The sequence below is a fragment of the Emys orbicularis genome, chromosome 12 (genome assembly GCF_028017835.1).
Source record: "Emys orbicularis isolate rEmyOrb1 chromosome 12, rEmyOrb1.hap1, whole genome shotgun sequence".
Taxonomy (NCBI): Eukaryota; Metazoa; Chordata; order Testudines; family Emydidae; genus Emys; species Emys orbicularis.
In genome coordinates, this window is record NC_088694.1 from 56047254 (window position 1) to 56060189 (window position 12936).

Below are 12936 nucleotides of genomic sequence, written 5' to 3' on the forward strand. Positions count from 1 at the left end.
TTATCATGGGTATTATGGTGGGACGTACAGTCTGGGACTGAGACATGGGCCCCTTTGTTCAACACCCAGCACAGATACAGAGACACAGTCCCAGCCTGAATGTGATACACATTTAATAGCTGAGTGTGACAAAGGATTTAATTATCCGTGTATATAACAGGTGGGGAAACTGAGGGACAGTGTGTTTTAGTGAGTTACTCAAAGGCAAATATTGAGTCTTCTACAGAGCCTGTACTTGAACCCAGATCTCCTGTGTCCCAGGCCTTTGTCTTAGCCACAAGATAATGGTTTGCAAATAATTCCCATGGACTCTTTAAATGTAGGTGTGATGAATTGAAACAGTTCTTAGTTACAAATACTATAGCCGCCTGCTCTCCCGGCTTCTCGCTCTACGGTCACTCAGGACCAGGGGCCTGGCTCACGGTATCTACCCCAGGTTCCTTTCACTTTTTTTATTTTTTTTTCATGTCAAGGACACAAGGCTAAAACCCACGTCCGAGGAGTCAGTGATAATTCTGATCAGTACATTATTGTTTCTGTTGTATGTGAGGCCTGGAGGTGCAGGGGTGCTGCACTGACACACAGCGAGAGACAGCCCCTGCCCCGAAGAGCTTACAACAGAAACGGGGGGGAGAAAAGAATAATTTTTACCAGTCTCTCAGGTGGGAACTGAGCCCCAAAGAGATAACGTCATTCGCCTCACTTCCTACCTAGCCTTCAGAAACCCTGCCATAAATGTATTCACTTCCTGCCTCACCCAAACCCTGGGTAACTTCATTGACTGAATGTGTCACCTGAACCCTAACGTCACCCAGCTGCCCTGCCTCAATCCGAGCAGAATTCCTTTGGCCTTTTCCCCGACCCTAACGCTAACCCTAGGCTAACACCAGTGTCCTCCTCCCTTACCCTGGGAAAACTCCACTGACCTCCCTCCGAACCCCAACCCTGGAATAGCTCCTCTGACCTCCTCCCCAGTCGGGAGCAGGATCGCTGGGTAAGGGGGAACAAGCAAACAATGTGCATTTAAATGCAGCTGAACATATGCACATACATCTAGAAAACAAGAATCAGGGTTGTGCTTATAGCACGGGGGACTCTCTCCTGGGGAGCCGTGACTCTGAAAAACATTTGGAGTCGTGGTGGAGAATCAGCTGAACATGAGCTCCCAGTGCGACGCTGGGGCCAGAAGAGCTAATGCGACCCTGGGATGCATAAAGGAGGAATCTCGATTACGAGCATAGAGGTGATTTTACCTCCCTGTTTGTCACTGGTGTGAACACTGGTAGAATACGTTGTGTCCAGTTCTGGTGTTCACAATTCCAGACAGGTGCTGATAAATTGGAGAGGAATCAGAGAAGACCCATGAGAATAACTGAAGGATTAGAAAAACTGCCTTATAATGATAGGGTTAAAGAGTTTGAGCTATGTAGATCTGGGTAATAAGGCTGAGATTTTCAAAATCCTCTACAAGGTTTGGGTTTCCAGTTCCTATCAATTTTGATGCAGGCTGAGTGTGCCTGTCCCTCAAGTAGCTTTGAAAATATCAGCCTTACAGTATGTCAAAGACAGGTTTTTCACTCTATATGCATCCGAAGAAGTGGGTTGTAGCCCACGAAAGCTTATGCTCTAATAAATTTGTTAGTCTCTAAGGTGCCACAAGTACTCCTGTTCTTTTTGCGGATACAGACTAACACGGCTGCTACTCTGAAAAGACAGCTCAGTATTTTTAGGAGCATTTCTATGACTTGTAGAGATCTACATAGAAAGATAGGGGCTGTGTGGTGATGGGGAAAGACAGAGGTTCACAAGAGCCACGGAGCAGCCATACGGATGTGTTTGTCGATGTATTTCTATGCAGACCCACATGCTACTCCTGCAGCTGCCTCACTGCATCAAGCAGTGTTTGACCCCCTCTCAGTTTTCTCAGAGCCGCTTTCACCTCCTTGTTCCTCAGCGTGTAGATGGCCGGGTTCAGCATGGGCGTGACCACGTTGCCGAATATGTGCACAGGGGTCACCAGCACTTTGCTCAGCTGGGGCTGCGTGTAGACTAGGGCACAGGGCCCGAAGAACAGTGTCACCACCACTAGATGCGAGGTGCAAGTGGAGGCTGCTTTGCGCCGCCCTTCGACTGAGTTCATCTTCAGGACAGAGTAGATGATCCTGACATAGGAGGCAAGGATGAGGAGGAAGCAGGTCATGGGCACCACTCCAATATTGGTGAAGCTCACAGTCTCGATGACGTACGTGTCCTCACAGGCCAGCTTGACCACTGGGAAGATGTCACAGAAGAAATAGTCCACCACGTTGGACCCGCAGTAGGGCAGCGTGAAGGTCAGGCTGGTGAGGATGGTGGCATGGAAGGAGCTGGTGATCCAGGTGCCGGCGGCCAGGAGGGCACACAACCTCCGGTTCATGATGAGCAGATAGCGCAGCGGGTGGCAGATGGCCACATACCGGTCATAGGCCATGACAGTGTAGAGCAGGCATTCGGTGCTGCCCAGGAAGTGCCAGAAGAAGACCTGGGACATGCACCCGCCCAGCGAGATGACCCTGCTCTGAGCCCAGAGGTTGGCCAGCAATTTAGGGATGCTGATGGAAGAGATTCCAATGTCCAGCACAGAGAGGTTGCAGAGGAAGAAGTACATGGGGGTGTGCAGGCGGGCGTCAGCGAGGATGGCTGAGAAGATGAGCAGGTTGCCCAGCAGAGTGCAGAGGTAGAAGCCTAAGAAGGTGACAAAGAGGATGGTCTGGAGGCCGTCGGTGTTGGGGATCCCTAAGAGGACGAAATGAGTCACCATAGTGTGGTTGACCCGCCCCATGTGGGACTCATTCCTGGGGTAGGGGAGAGAAATAATGCCAGTGAGTTACTGAAACAAAGAGACCTGTCATTCTATAGCTGCAATGCTCACCCTTCCTTCCACTGCCCCATGACTCACTGTCACTAGTAGTGGTGTATATTTCTATCATTGTAATGCCACTTGGTGTCAGGGCCTCACTGGGCTGGTGCTGAACATAGAGAGAGAAAATGGCTGCCTTGAAGGCCTTACAGTCCAGAAATGAACAGACAAAGGAGACGTCTATTCTATTGTGTTCCATTCTATTCTATCCTAGTTTCTTCTCTTCTCTCCTGTCCTATTCCATTTTCTTCAATTCTATTCTATTTGGGCCTTCACCCCACTCTTATCACCATGGTACATTAGAGAGGTCTGATTCTATCTAACATTTGTCATATGTGGTTTGTTCTCTCTCGTCCTCTCCGCAGAGAGATGGCCACAGTGCAGTGCAGTGCCTTCTTTGGGTAGAGTTTCGTTTTTATAAAAGCACATAGTGCTGCATGTTTCTGTTAAGGAAGAGGAGGAGGATGGAACATACAAACCAATTAATGTGGGGAAGAATTGCCCCAGCTTTGTTAATGATTGTTTGGGGTTTTTTGGGGGGGTTAGAGAGAGAAGGAAAAGGAAAGAAGGAGAAGGGGAATAGCCACAGCCAGAGGTGCTGGAACTTGGGAGGCTGGGGGGCAGCTGCACCCCCTGGCTTGACGTGTTTTCCATCATTTCCAGGGTTCACAGTTTGGTTCAATGGCTCTCAGCACCCCCACTATACAAATTGTTCCAGCGCCCCTGGCTGCATCTTGTCATCTGCTCGGCCGTGATCAGCAGGCTGGGCTCTGTGGATAACCTGCCTGCCAGAGGGATTTTTAAGGTGAGATTTGAAGGACAATACGAAGTGTCTGTTTGCATTTGGCCGGGGAGTTTTCCCCATGCAGGAGAGGCTGGGCTGAAGGGGAGATGCTGGCAGATTGGGGCTGTAACACATGGAGAGAGGGAGATAAAGGATAGATACACACAGACAGACAGACTGGCAGGCAGGCACACAGAGAAGGATGGACGGACGGCTGAATCGATTTCTCTATAAAGAAACTATTGGGCTGACATCTTCCTCGGCGTGAGACAGAGACTGGCAGATTCAGAGACAGGCAGAGACTGAGGGACAGAGCGAGAAGAACTTTACGAAAGCAGGAGTCTTACACTGGCTGCATTGGGAGGGGCCGCTCCAGATGGCTGGAATTCTTCCTTTCTGTCCCCGGTCCTGACTCCTCTGTAGCACCATCCAGCTTCCTTATACCAAACGGCCCATCGCCCAGGAGAGGTGCACAGCCTAGGCTCTTGGTATCCAACCCGGAGAACTAATCCGCTCCGAAGCTAGCGAGGGCTGCCACAGCATATCCCCCACACTGCTGCCGAGCCCCACAGCTTTCTCACAGCTTCCAGCCTCCTTACGGCTCTCTGTGGTCTTTAAATCCCCTTTGGGCCCGTCGGGACCAGGGCCCTGAATCCCGCCAGGCTCCCAGGCTGAGACCTCGGCAGAGTCGCCAATTAACGGAGATTCTGCATCATTTTCCATAACGCTCATAGACCCCCGGGACCAGGTCCTCCGCCGGCATCAATAACTGTAGCGCCATTGAACTGAAAGAGCCAGATCCCCAGCTCCACCGGGGTCCGGATTCTGCTCTCGCTCCCCCTGACCTGACTCCTGGGGACTTCATTGGATTCCCTGGGGCTGTTTCCCCTCTCAGCCGCGCACCCTGGTGTAAATCAGGAGTAACTCCACTGGGATCAAAGGAGCTGTGTAGATTTCTACCAGCTGAGAATCTGACCCCGACATTGTAAGGGGGGAGGGGACGTTCATGCTCGTCTAGGCTCTCCTGCCGTGTGACACAAGCAAGAGAATTCCCCCCAGGGGTGTGAAATAGGAGTAACCTGGGCCAGAGGTGCAGCTGGAGGCCTCTGAAGCCAACAGAGCTTTGTCCTTGGTTTGTGTCCCCTGCTGTCCCCCTGCCCCTTCTCTGTGTCTCTGTGCCCTTGTGTGGTTATGTGTGAGGGTGAAATTCACCGCTGTGCGGACAGAGGGCAGCATACGTCCTGGGCACCACCTCTCATCACTCTTCGCAGTACGGAAGAGACTCCAAGAAGAGCATTAAGTCATTTTTGGCAGCACAGTAACCCTCCCCCCTCCCTCCCCAACTCTAAGACGATCATGGCACCATTGTACTGGGGGCAGTGTGAGAGAGACAGTGTGAGAGAGACGCTGCTTTTCCGTGTCTATCTCTCTAAACCCAAACATAGGAAAGGTTATCAACGCCATCCCTCCTCTTGTCATCGGGATGAACGTCACGCTGCGTGTTCTCTTGCGCATGTTCTCTTGTCCACCCCTTTAGATGATTACAGCTCATTTACGTTAACAAAACCTGCTCCCTCACTAGCCATGTAAGCGGAATAGACACAAACCACGGCTTGCACCTCTGCTGTGCATCTAGGCAGAGAGGTTGGCAGCGGTTAGCTACATCAGTGGGAAGCTCTATAGTGTAGCCCGGAGGTTCTCAAACCACCACTCCCTTCTGACAAAAAAAATTACAATATGACCCCAGGAGGAGGGACCGAAGCCTGAGTCCACCCGAGCCCAGCCGCCCCAGGCAGGGCGGACAGAGCCAAAGCTCCACTGCCCTGCAGGCTTCAGCCCCAGGCAGAGGGCCTGTAATCTCAGCCCCACTGCATCTTCGGCCCCAGATATTGGGGCTTGGACTTTGGCTTCATCCCCTTGCCCCAGGAAGTCTAAGCGAGCCCTAGCGACCCCATTAGAATGGGGTGGGGCCCACATTGGGGTCCCGACCCACAGTTTGAAAACCGCTGATGTAGACAAATCTATAGACACCACACAGAGAGGGATGTGAGAGAGACAGGGCTAGATTAGGGGGGTTTCCAGCAGTGATCTCATCAATATATTTGTTAGTGTCCCAGCACTGCAGTTGTAATAAGGCCCCTTGCGATTCCGCTAATCGCTATCATTTCCCGCTCTTCTCTGGGGAGCGTCTTGCTTGGGAGCCAGGACGAAGGGGCAGAAGCAGACGGTATAATTAATCTCTGTAGCTGTGTTATCCCCAGCCCAGTCAGAGCATCCCACGCGGTGCAATGGCCGTTGGGGTTAATTAAAATGTTGACATTTTTAATGAGTCCCCAGGCTGGGCCTTCTCACTGCGCTGGTACCAGGCTCAGAAGTTATTCTTGGCTTGCATCAGCTGAAGTCCATATGTCACTGCCATGTACACCGGAGCCGGAACTGCATTTGACTATTTTAATTTGTATTATCACTATTGTTATCATGGGTATTATGGAAGGACCTATAGTCTGGAACTGAGTCGTGGGCCCCTTTCTCCTACACCCAGCACAGACACATAGAGACAGTCCCAGCCTGAATGTGATACACATTTAATAGCTGAGAGTGACAAAGGATTTAATTATCCATGTGTAACTGATGGGGAAACTGAGGCACAATGTGATTTAGTGTTACTCAAGAGCAAATAGGTAGTCTTCTACAGAGCCTGTACAGGAACCCAGATCTCCTGTGTCCCAGGCCTTTGTCGTAGCCACAAGATAATGGTCGGCAAATAATTCCCATGGGCTCTTTAAATGTAGGTGTGGTGAATTGATACAGTTCTCAGTTACAAATACTACAGCCGCCTGCTCTCCCGGCTTCTCCCTCTCTGGCCACACAATACCCCGGCTTGGAGGTCAGTGGAGGTTTCCCATTGTCTCTCAGAATCTATTGTGGTTTTTCAAATTAATGTTCACAACTTGTGCCCTGATCTTCAATTCCAGGTTTTCTTCTCTGACAGTCTCACCAAAGTCTGGATTTGTGGCTCTTTGGAAATTGTCAGACACATAGAAAAACATAAACTGTTGAGCAATAGTCAACATGGTTTCTGTAAAGGGAAATCGTGTCTTACTAATCTATTAGAGTTCTTTGAAGGGGTCAACAAACATGTGGACAAGGGGGATCCAATGGACATAGTGTACTTAGATTTCCAGAAAGCCTTTGACAAGGTCCCTCACCAAAGGCTCTTACGTAAATTAAGTTGTCATGGGATAAAAGGGAAGGTCCTTTCATGGATTGAGAACTGGTTAAAAGACCGGGAACAAAGGGTAGGAATTAATGGTAAATTCTCAGAATGGAGAGGGGTAACTAGTGGTGTTCCCCAAGGGTCAGAGCTCGGACCAATCCTATTCAACTTATTTATAAATGATCTGGAGAAAGGGGTAAAAAGTGAGGTGGCAAAGTTTGCAGACTGCTCAAGATAGTTAAGACCAAAGCAGACTGTTATGAACTTCAAAAAGATCTCACAAAACTAAGTGATTGGGCAACAAAATGGCAAATGAAATTTAATGTGGATAAACGTAAAGTAATGCACATTGGAAAAAATAACCCCAACTATACATACAATATGATGGGGGCTAATTTAGCTACAACAAGTCAGGAAAAAGATCTTGGAGTCATCGCGGATAGCTCTCTGAAGATGTCCGCGCAGTGTGCAGAGGCGGTCAAAAAAGCAAACAGGATGTTAGGGATCATTAAAAAGGGGATAGAGAATAAGACTGAGAATATATTATTGCCCTTATATAAATCGATGGTACGCCCACATCTCGAATATTGTGTACAGATGTGGTCTCCTCATCTAAAAAAAGATATACTGGCACTAGAAAAGGTTCAGAAAAGGGCAACTAAAATGATTAGGGGTTTGGAACGGGTCCCATATGAGGAGAGATTAAAGAGGCTAGGACTCTTCAGCTTGGAAAAGAGGAGACTAAGGGGGGATATGATAGAGGTATATAAAATCATGAGTGATGTGGAGAAAGTGGATAAGGAAAAGTTATTTATTTATTCCCATAATACAAGAACTAGGGGTCATCAAATGAAATTAATAGGCAGCAGGTTTAAAACAAATACAAGGAAGTTCTTCTTCACGCAGCGCACAGTCAACTTGTGGAACTCCTTATCTGAGGAGGTTGTGAAGGCTAGGACTATAACAGCGTTTAAAAGAGAACTGGATAAATTCATGGTGGTTAAGTCCATTAATGGCTATTAGCCAGGATGGGTAAGGAATGGTGTCCCTAGCCTCTGTTTGTCAGAGGATGGAGATGGATGGCAGGAGAGAGATCACTTGATCATTGCCTGTCGGTCCACTCCCTCTGGGGCACCTGGCATTGGCCACTGTCGGTAGACAGGATACTGGGCTAGATGGACCTTTGGACTGACCCGGTAAGGCCCTTCTTATGTTCTTATGGTTCCCTGGACCAGTGCAAAGAAACAACCGAGAAAATTCAGGATGAACCCAGCAGTGTAAAGGGGGAGCTGCGGTGCAGGGAGTGGTGCAGTCAGCTCAGTAGGGGGCGCTCTTCCCTCGGCGTCAGGGCTGTTTCTAGGGCCGGACGATGGGCTCGCATGCGCTGTTCTGCAGGGAGATGTTATCTACCCAGGTTCCTTTCGCTTTTTTTATTTATTATATTTTCATTTAAGGGCACAAGGTTAAAACCCACGTCTGAGGAGTCAGTGATAATTCTGAACAGTACGTTATTGTTTCTGTTGTATGGGAGGCCTGGAGGCCCAGGTGCAAGGGGTGCTGCACTGACACACAGCAAGAGACAGCAACTGCCCCGAAGAGCTTACAACAGAAACGGGGGGTAGAAAGGAATAATTTTTACCGCACTGTCTCAGGTGGGGAACTTAGCCCCAAAGAGATGATGTCATTCGCATAACTTCCTGCCTAGCCCGCATAAACCCTGCCATAAATGTATTCACTTCCTGCCTCACCCGAACCCTGAGTAACTTTGACTGCATGCGCCACCTGAACTCTAGTGTAGCCCAACTGCCCAACCTCAAGCCAAGCAGAATTCCTTTGACCTTTTCCCTAACGCTAAGCCTAGGATAACACCAGTGTGCTCCTCCCTCACCCTGGGAAAAATCCACCTACTTCCATCCTAAACCTAAGCCTAAGCCTTGAATACCTCCACCGACCTATTTCACAGTCGGGATCTGGATCACTTAGTAAGGGACTGCAAGTAAACAATGTTCATTTTAATGCAGTTAAACGTAAGCTTGTACATCTAGGAACAAAGATCCGAGGCTCTGCTTACAGGACGGGGGCCTCTCTCCTGGGGAGCAGTGACTCTGAAAAAGATTTGTAGGGTGTCAGGGTTCCCTCCCCACTCTGAACTCTGAGGTACAGATGTGGGGACCCGCATGAAAGACCCCATAAGCTTATCTCTACCAGCTTAGGTTAAAAACTCCCCCAAGGCACAAATTCTTCCTTGTCCTTGGAATGGTATCGCTGCCACCACCAAGTGAGTTAGACAAAGATTCAGGAAAAGAACAACTTGGCGTTCCTGTTTCTCCCCAAATCCCCCCAAGCTCCTTCACCCCCTTTCCTGGGGAGGCTTGAGAATAATATACCAACCAAATAGGTTAACAAAGTGGGCACAGACCAGCCCTTGGGATTTTAGGACACTAAAGACCAATCAGGTTCTTAAAAGCAGAACTTTATTATAAAGAAAAAGTAAAAGAAGCACCTCTGTAAAATCAGTATGGAAGGTAATTTTACAGGGTAATCAGATTCAAAACACAGAGGATTCCCCTCTACACAAAACTTTAAAGTTACCAAAAAAACAGGGATAAACCTCCCTCTTAACCTAGGGAAAATTCACAAGCTACAACAAAAGATAATCTAACGCATTTCCTTCCTATTACTTACAATTTGTAATCTTAGATGCTTAGTTCAGATATGGCTTTAGGACAGGGGTTCTCAAACTGGGGGTTAGGACCCCTCAGGGGGTCGCAAGGTTATTACATGGGGGGGTCGCGAGCTGTCAGCCTCCACCCTAAACCCTGCTTTCCATCCAGCATTTATAATGGTGTTAAATATATTTAAAAAGTGTTTTTAATGTATATGTGGGGGGCGTCGCACTCAGAGGTTTGCTATGTGAAAGGGGTCACCAGTACAAAAGTTTGAGAACCACTGCTTTAGGAGATGTATTTTCCCTGCCCTGGTTCCTCGCTGACCTGGAGAGAACAACACAAAGAGAACAAAACAAAAACCTTCCCCCACAGATTTGAAAGTATCTTCTCCCCATATTGGTCCTTTTGGTCAGGTGCCAACCAGGTTCTCTGAGCTTCTTAAACCTTTACAGGTAAAGGAGGGATTTTATGCTCCCCTTAGCTGTATGTTTACGACAGGGGTCATGGTGGAAAATCAGCTGAACGTGCGCTCCCAGGGCGATGCTGTGGCCAGAAGACCTAATGTGACCCTGGAGTGCATAACTGAGGAATCTCGAGTACGAGCATAGAGGTGATTTTACCTCCCTGTTTGGCACTGGTTCGACCAATGGTGGAATACTGTGTCCAGTTCTGGTGTTCACAATTCCAGACGGGTGCTGATAAATTGGAGAGGAATCAGAGAAGAGCCATGAGGATAACTGAAGGATTAGAAAACCTGCCTTATAATGATGGACGTAAAGAGTTTGAGCTATGTAGATCTGTGTAATATGGGCAAGATTTTCAAAGTCCTCTACAACATTTGGATCTCCAATTCCTATTAATTTGAATACAGGCTGAGTGTACCTGTCCCCCAGGCAGCTTTGAAAATGCAACCTCACAGCATGTCAAAGACAGCTCAGTATTTTTAGGAGCATTTCTATGACTTGTAGAGATCCACAAAGATAGATAGGGGCTGTGTGGTGATGGGGAGAGACAGAGAAGCTCACAAGAGCCACAGAGCCGCCATGCAGATGTATTTCTTGATGTATTTCCAAACAGACCCACATGCTACTCCTGCAGCTGCCGCACATCAACGTGCAGGCGTTTGACCCCCTCTCAGTTTTCTCAGAGCCGCTTTCACCTCCTTGTTCCTCAGCGTGTAGATGGCCGGGTTCAGCATGGGCGTGACCACGTTGCTGAAGATCTGCACAGGGGTCACCAGCATATTGCTCAGCTGGGGCTGCGTGTAGATCAGGGCGCAGGGCCCAAAGAACAGCATCACCACGGCCAGATGTGAGGCACAAGTGGAGGCTGCTTTGCGCCGCCCTTCGGCTGAGTTCATCTTCAGGACAGAGTAGACTATGCGGATGTAGGAGGCGAGGATGAGGAGGAAGCAGGTCATGGACACCATACCAGTGTTGGTGAAGGTCACAGTCTCAATGACGTACGTGTCCGCACAGGCTAGCTTGATCACTGGGAAGATGTCACAGAAGAAATAGTCCACCACGTTGGACCCGCAGTAGGGCAGCGTGAAGGTCAGACTGGTGAGGATGGTGGCGTGGAAGGAGCTGGTGATCCAGGTGCCGGCGGCAAGGAGGGCACACACCCTCCGGTTCATGATGAGCAGGTAGCGCAGCGGGTGGCAGATGGCCACGTACCGGTCGTAGGCCATGACAGTGAAGAGCAGGCACTCGGTGCTGCCCAGGAAGTGCCAGAAGAAGACCTGGGACATGCATCCGCCCAGCGAGATGGTTCTACTCTTCGCCCAGATGTTGGCCAGCAACTTAGGGGTGCTGATGGAAGAGAATCCAAAGTCTACGATGGAGAGGTTGCAGAGGAAGAAATACATGGGGGTGTGCAGACAGGCGTCAGCGAGGATGGCTGAGAAGATGAGCAGGTTGCCCAGCAGGGTGCAGAGGTAGAAGGCTAAGAAGGTGATGAAGAGGATGGTCTGGAGACCATCGGTGTTGGGGATTTCTAAGAGGATGAAATGAGTCACCACAGTGTGGTTGACCCGCCCCACGAGGGACTCATTCCTGCGGATGGGGAGAGAAATAATGCCAGTGAGTTACTGAAACGAAAAGACCTGTCAGCCTAGAGCTGCAATGCTCACCCTTCCTTCCACTGCCGCCATGACTCACTGTCACTAGGAGTGGTGTATATTTCTATCAGCCTAATGCCAGCTGGGTTCAGGGTCTCAATGTGCTGGCGCTGAATGTAGAGAGAGAAAATGTCTGCCTTGAAGATCCTACAGTCCAGAGACAAACAAAGGGAACGTCTATTCTATTCTGTTCTAGTCCAGTTTCTTCTCTTCTCTCCTGTCCTATTCCAATGTCTTCAATTCTATTCTGTCTAGGCCCTTGCCCCACCCTTATCACCACAGTACCATGGAGCCTTCTGTTTGTGGCTAAAATTTCTCATGTGGTTTCTTCTTTCTCTCTCTCACCCTCTCCACAGAGGTATTACCCTGTGTGCAGTGCAGCGCTTTCTTTTGGAAGGCCTTCGCTGTTATAAATACTAGGGCTGCTAATGTTTCTGTTAAGGAAGAGGAGGAGGATGGAAATTACAAACCAATGAATGTGGGGAAGAATTGCCCCAGCTTTGTTAATGATGTGAATTGTTTGGGGTTTTTGGGGGGGGTTAGAGAGAGAAGGAAAAGGAAAGAAGGAGAAGGGGAATAGCCACAGCCAGAGGTGCTGGAACTTGGGAGGCTGGGGGGCGGCTGCACCCCCTGGCTTGACGTGTTTTCCATCATTTCCAGGGTTCACAGTTTGGTTCAACGGCTCTCAGCACCCCCACTACACAAATTGTTCCAACACCTGTGGATGCAGCTTGTCATCTACTCGGCCGTGATCAGCAGGCTGGGCTCTGTGGATAACCTGCCTGCCAGAGGGATTTTTAAGGTGAGATTTGAAGGACAATACGAAGTGTCTGTTTGCATTTGGCCGGGGAGTTTTCCCCATGCAGGAGAGGCTGGGCTGAAGGGGAGACGCTGGCAGGTTGGGGCTGTAACACATGGAGAGAGGGAGATAAAGGATAGATACACACAGACAGACAGACTGGCAGACAGGCACACAGGGAAGGATGGACGGACGGCTGGATCGATTTCTCTATAAAGAAAATATTGGGCTGACATCTTCCTCGGCGTGAGACAGAGACTGGCAGATTCAGAGACAGGCAGAGACTGAGGGACAGAGCGAGAAGAACTTTACAAAAGCAGGAGTCTTACACTGGCTGCATTGGGAGGGGCCGCTCCAGATGGCTGGAATTCTTCCTTTCTGTCCCCGGTCTTGACTCCTCTGTAGCACCATCCAGCTTCCTTATCCCAAACGGCCCATCGCCCAGGAGA

At 49.3% G+C, this 12936-nt stretch overlaps 2 protein-coding genes across 2 annotated transcripts; both read right to left on the bottom strand.

Annotated features, from left to right (window-relative positions):
- Positions 1 to 1867: 1867 nt before the first annotated feature.
- On the bottom strand, positions 1868 to 2821 carry LOC135886461 (olfactory receptor 10D3-like). The gene has a single exon (XM_065414185.1). The coding sequence runs from the start codon at positions 2819 to 2821 to the stop codon at positions 1868 to 1870; it is 954 nt and encodes a 317-aa protein (XP_065270257.1).
- Positions 2822 to 10677: 7856 nt separating this feature from the next.
- LOC135886814 (olfactory receptor 10D3-like) lies at positions 10678 to 11604 on the bottom strand. Its single transcript, XM_065414600.1, has one exon. The coding sequence runs from the start codon at positions 11434 to 11436 to the stop codon at positions 10678 to 10680; it is 759 nt and encodes a 252-aa protein (XP_065270672.1). The 5' UTR covers positions 11437 to 11604.
- Between the last annotated feature and the right edge of the window lie 1332 nt (positions 11605 to 12936).

Excerpts from the sequence above, each read along its gene's own strand:
- LOC135886461 (XM_065414185.1), bottom strand. The coding sequence starts at position 2,821 with ATGGGGCGGGTCAACCACACTATGGTGACTCATTTCGTCCTCTTAGGG.
- LOC135886814 (XM_065414600.1), bottom strand. The coding sequence starts at position 11,436 with ATGTATTTCTTCCTCTGCAACCTCTCCATCGTAGACTTTGGATTCTCT.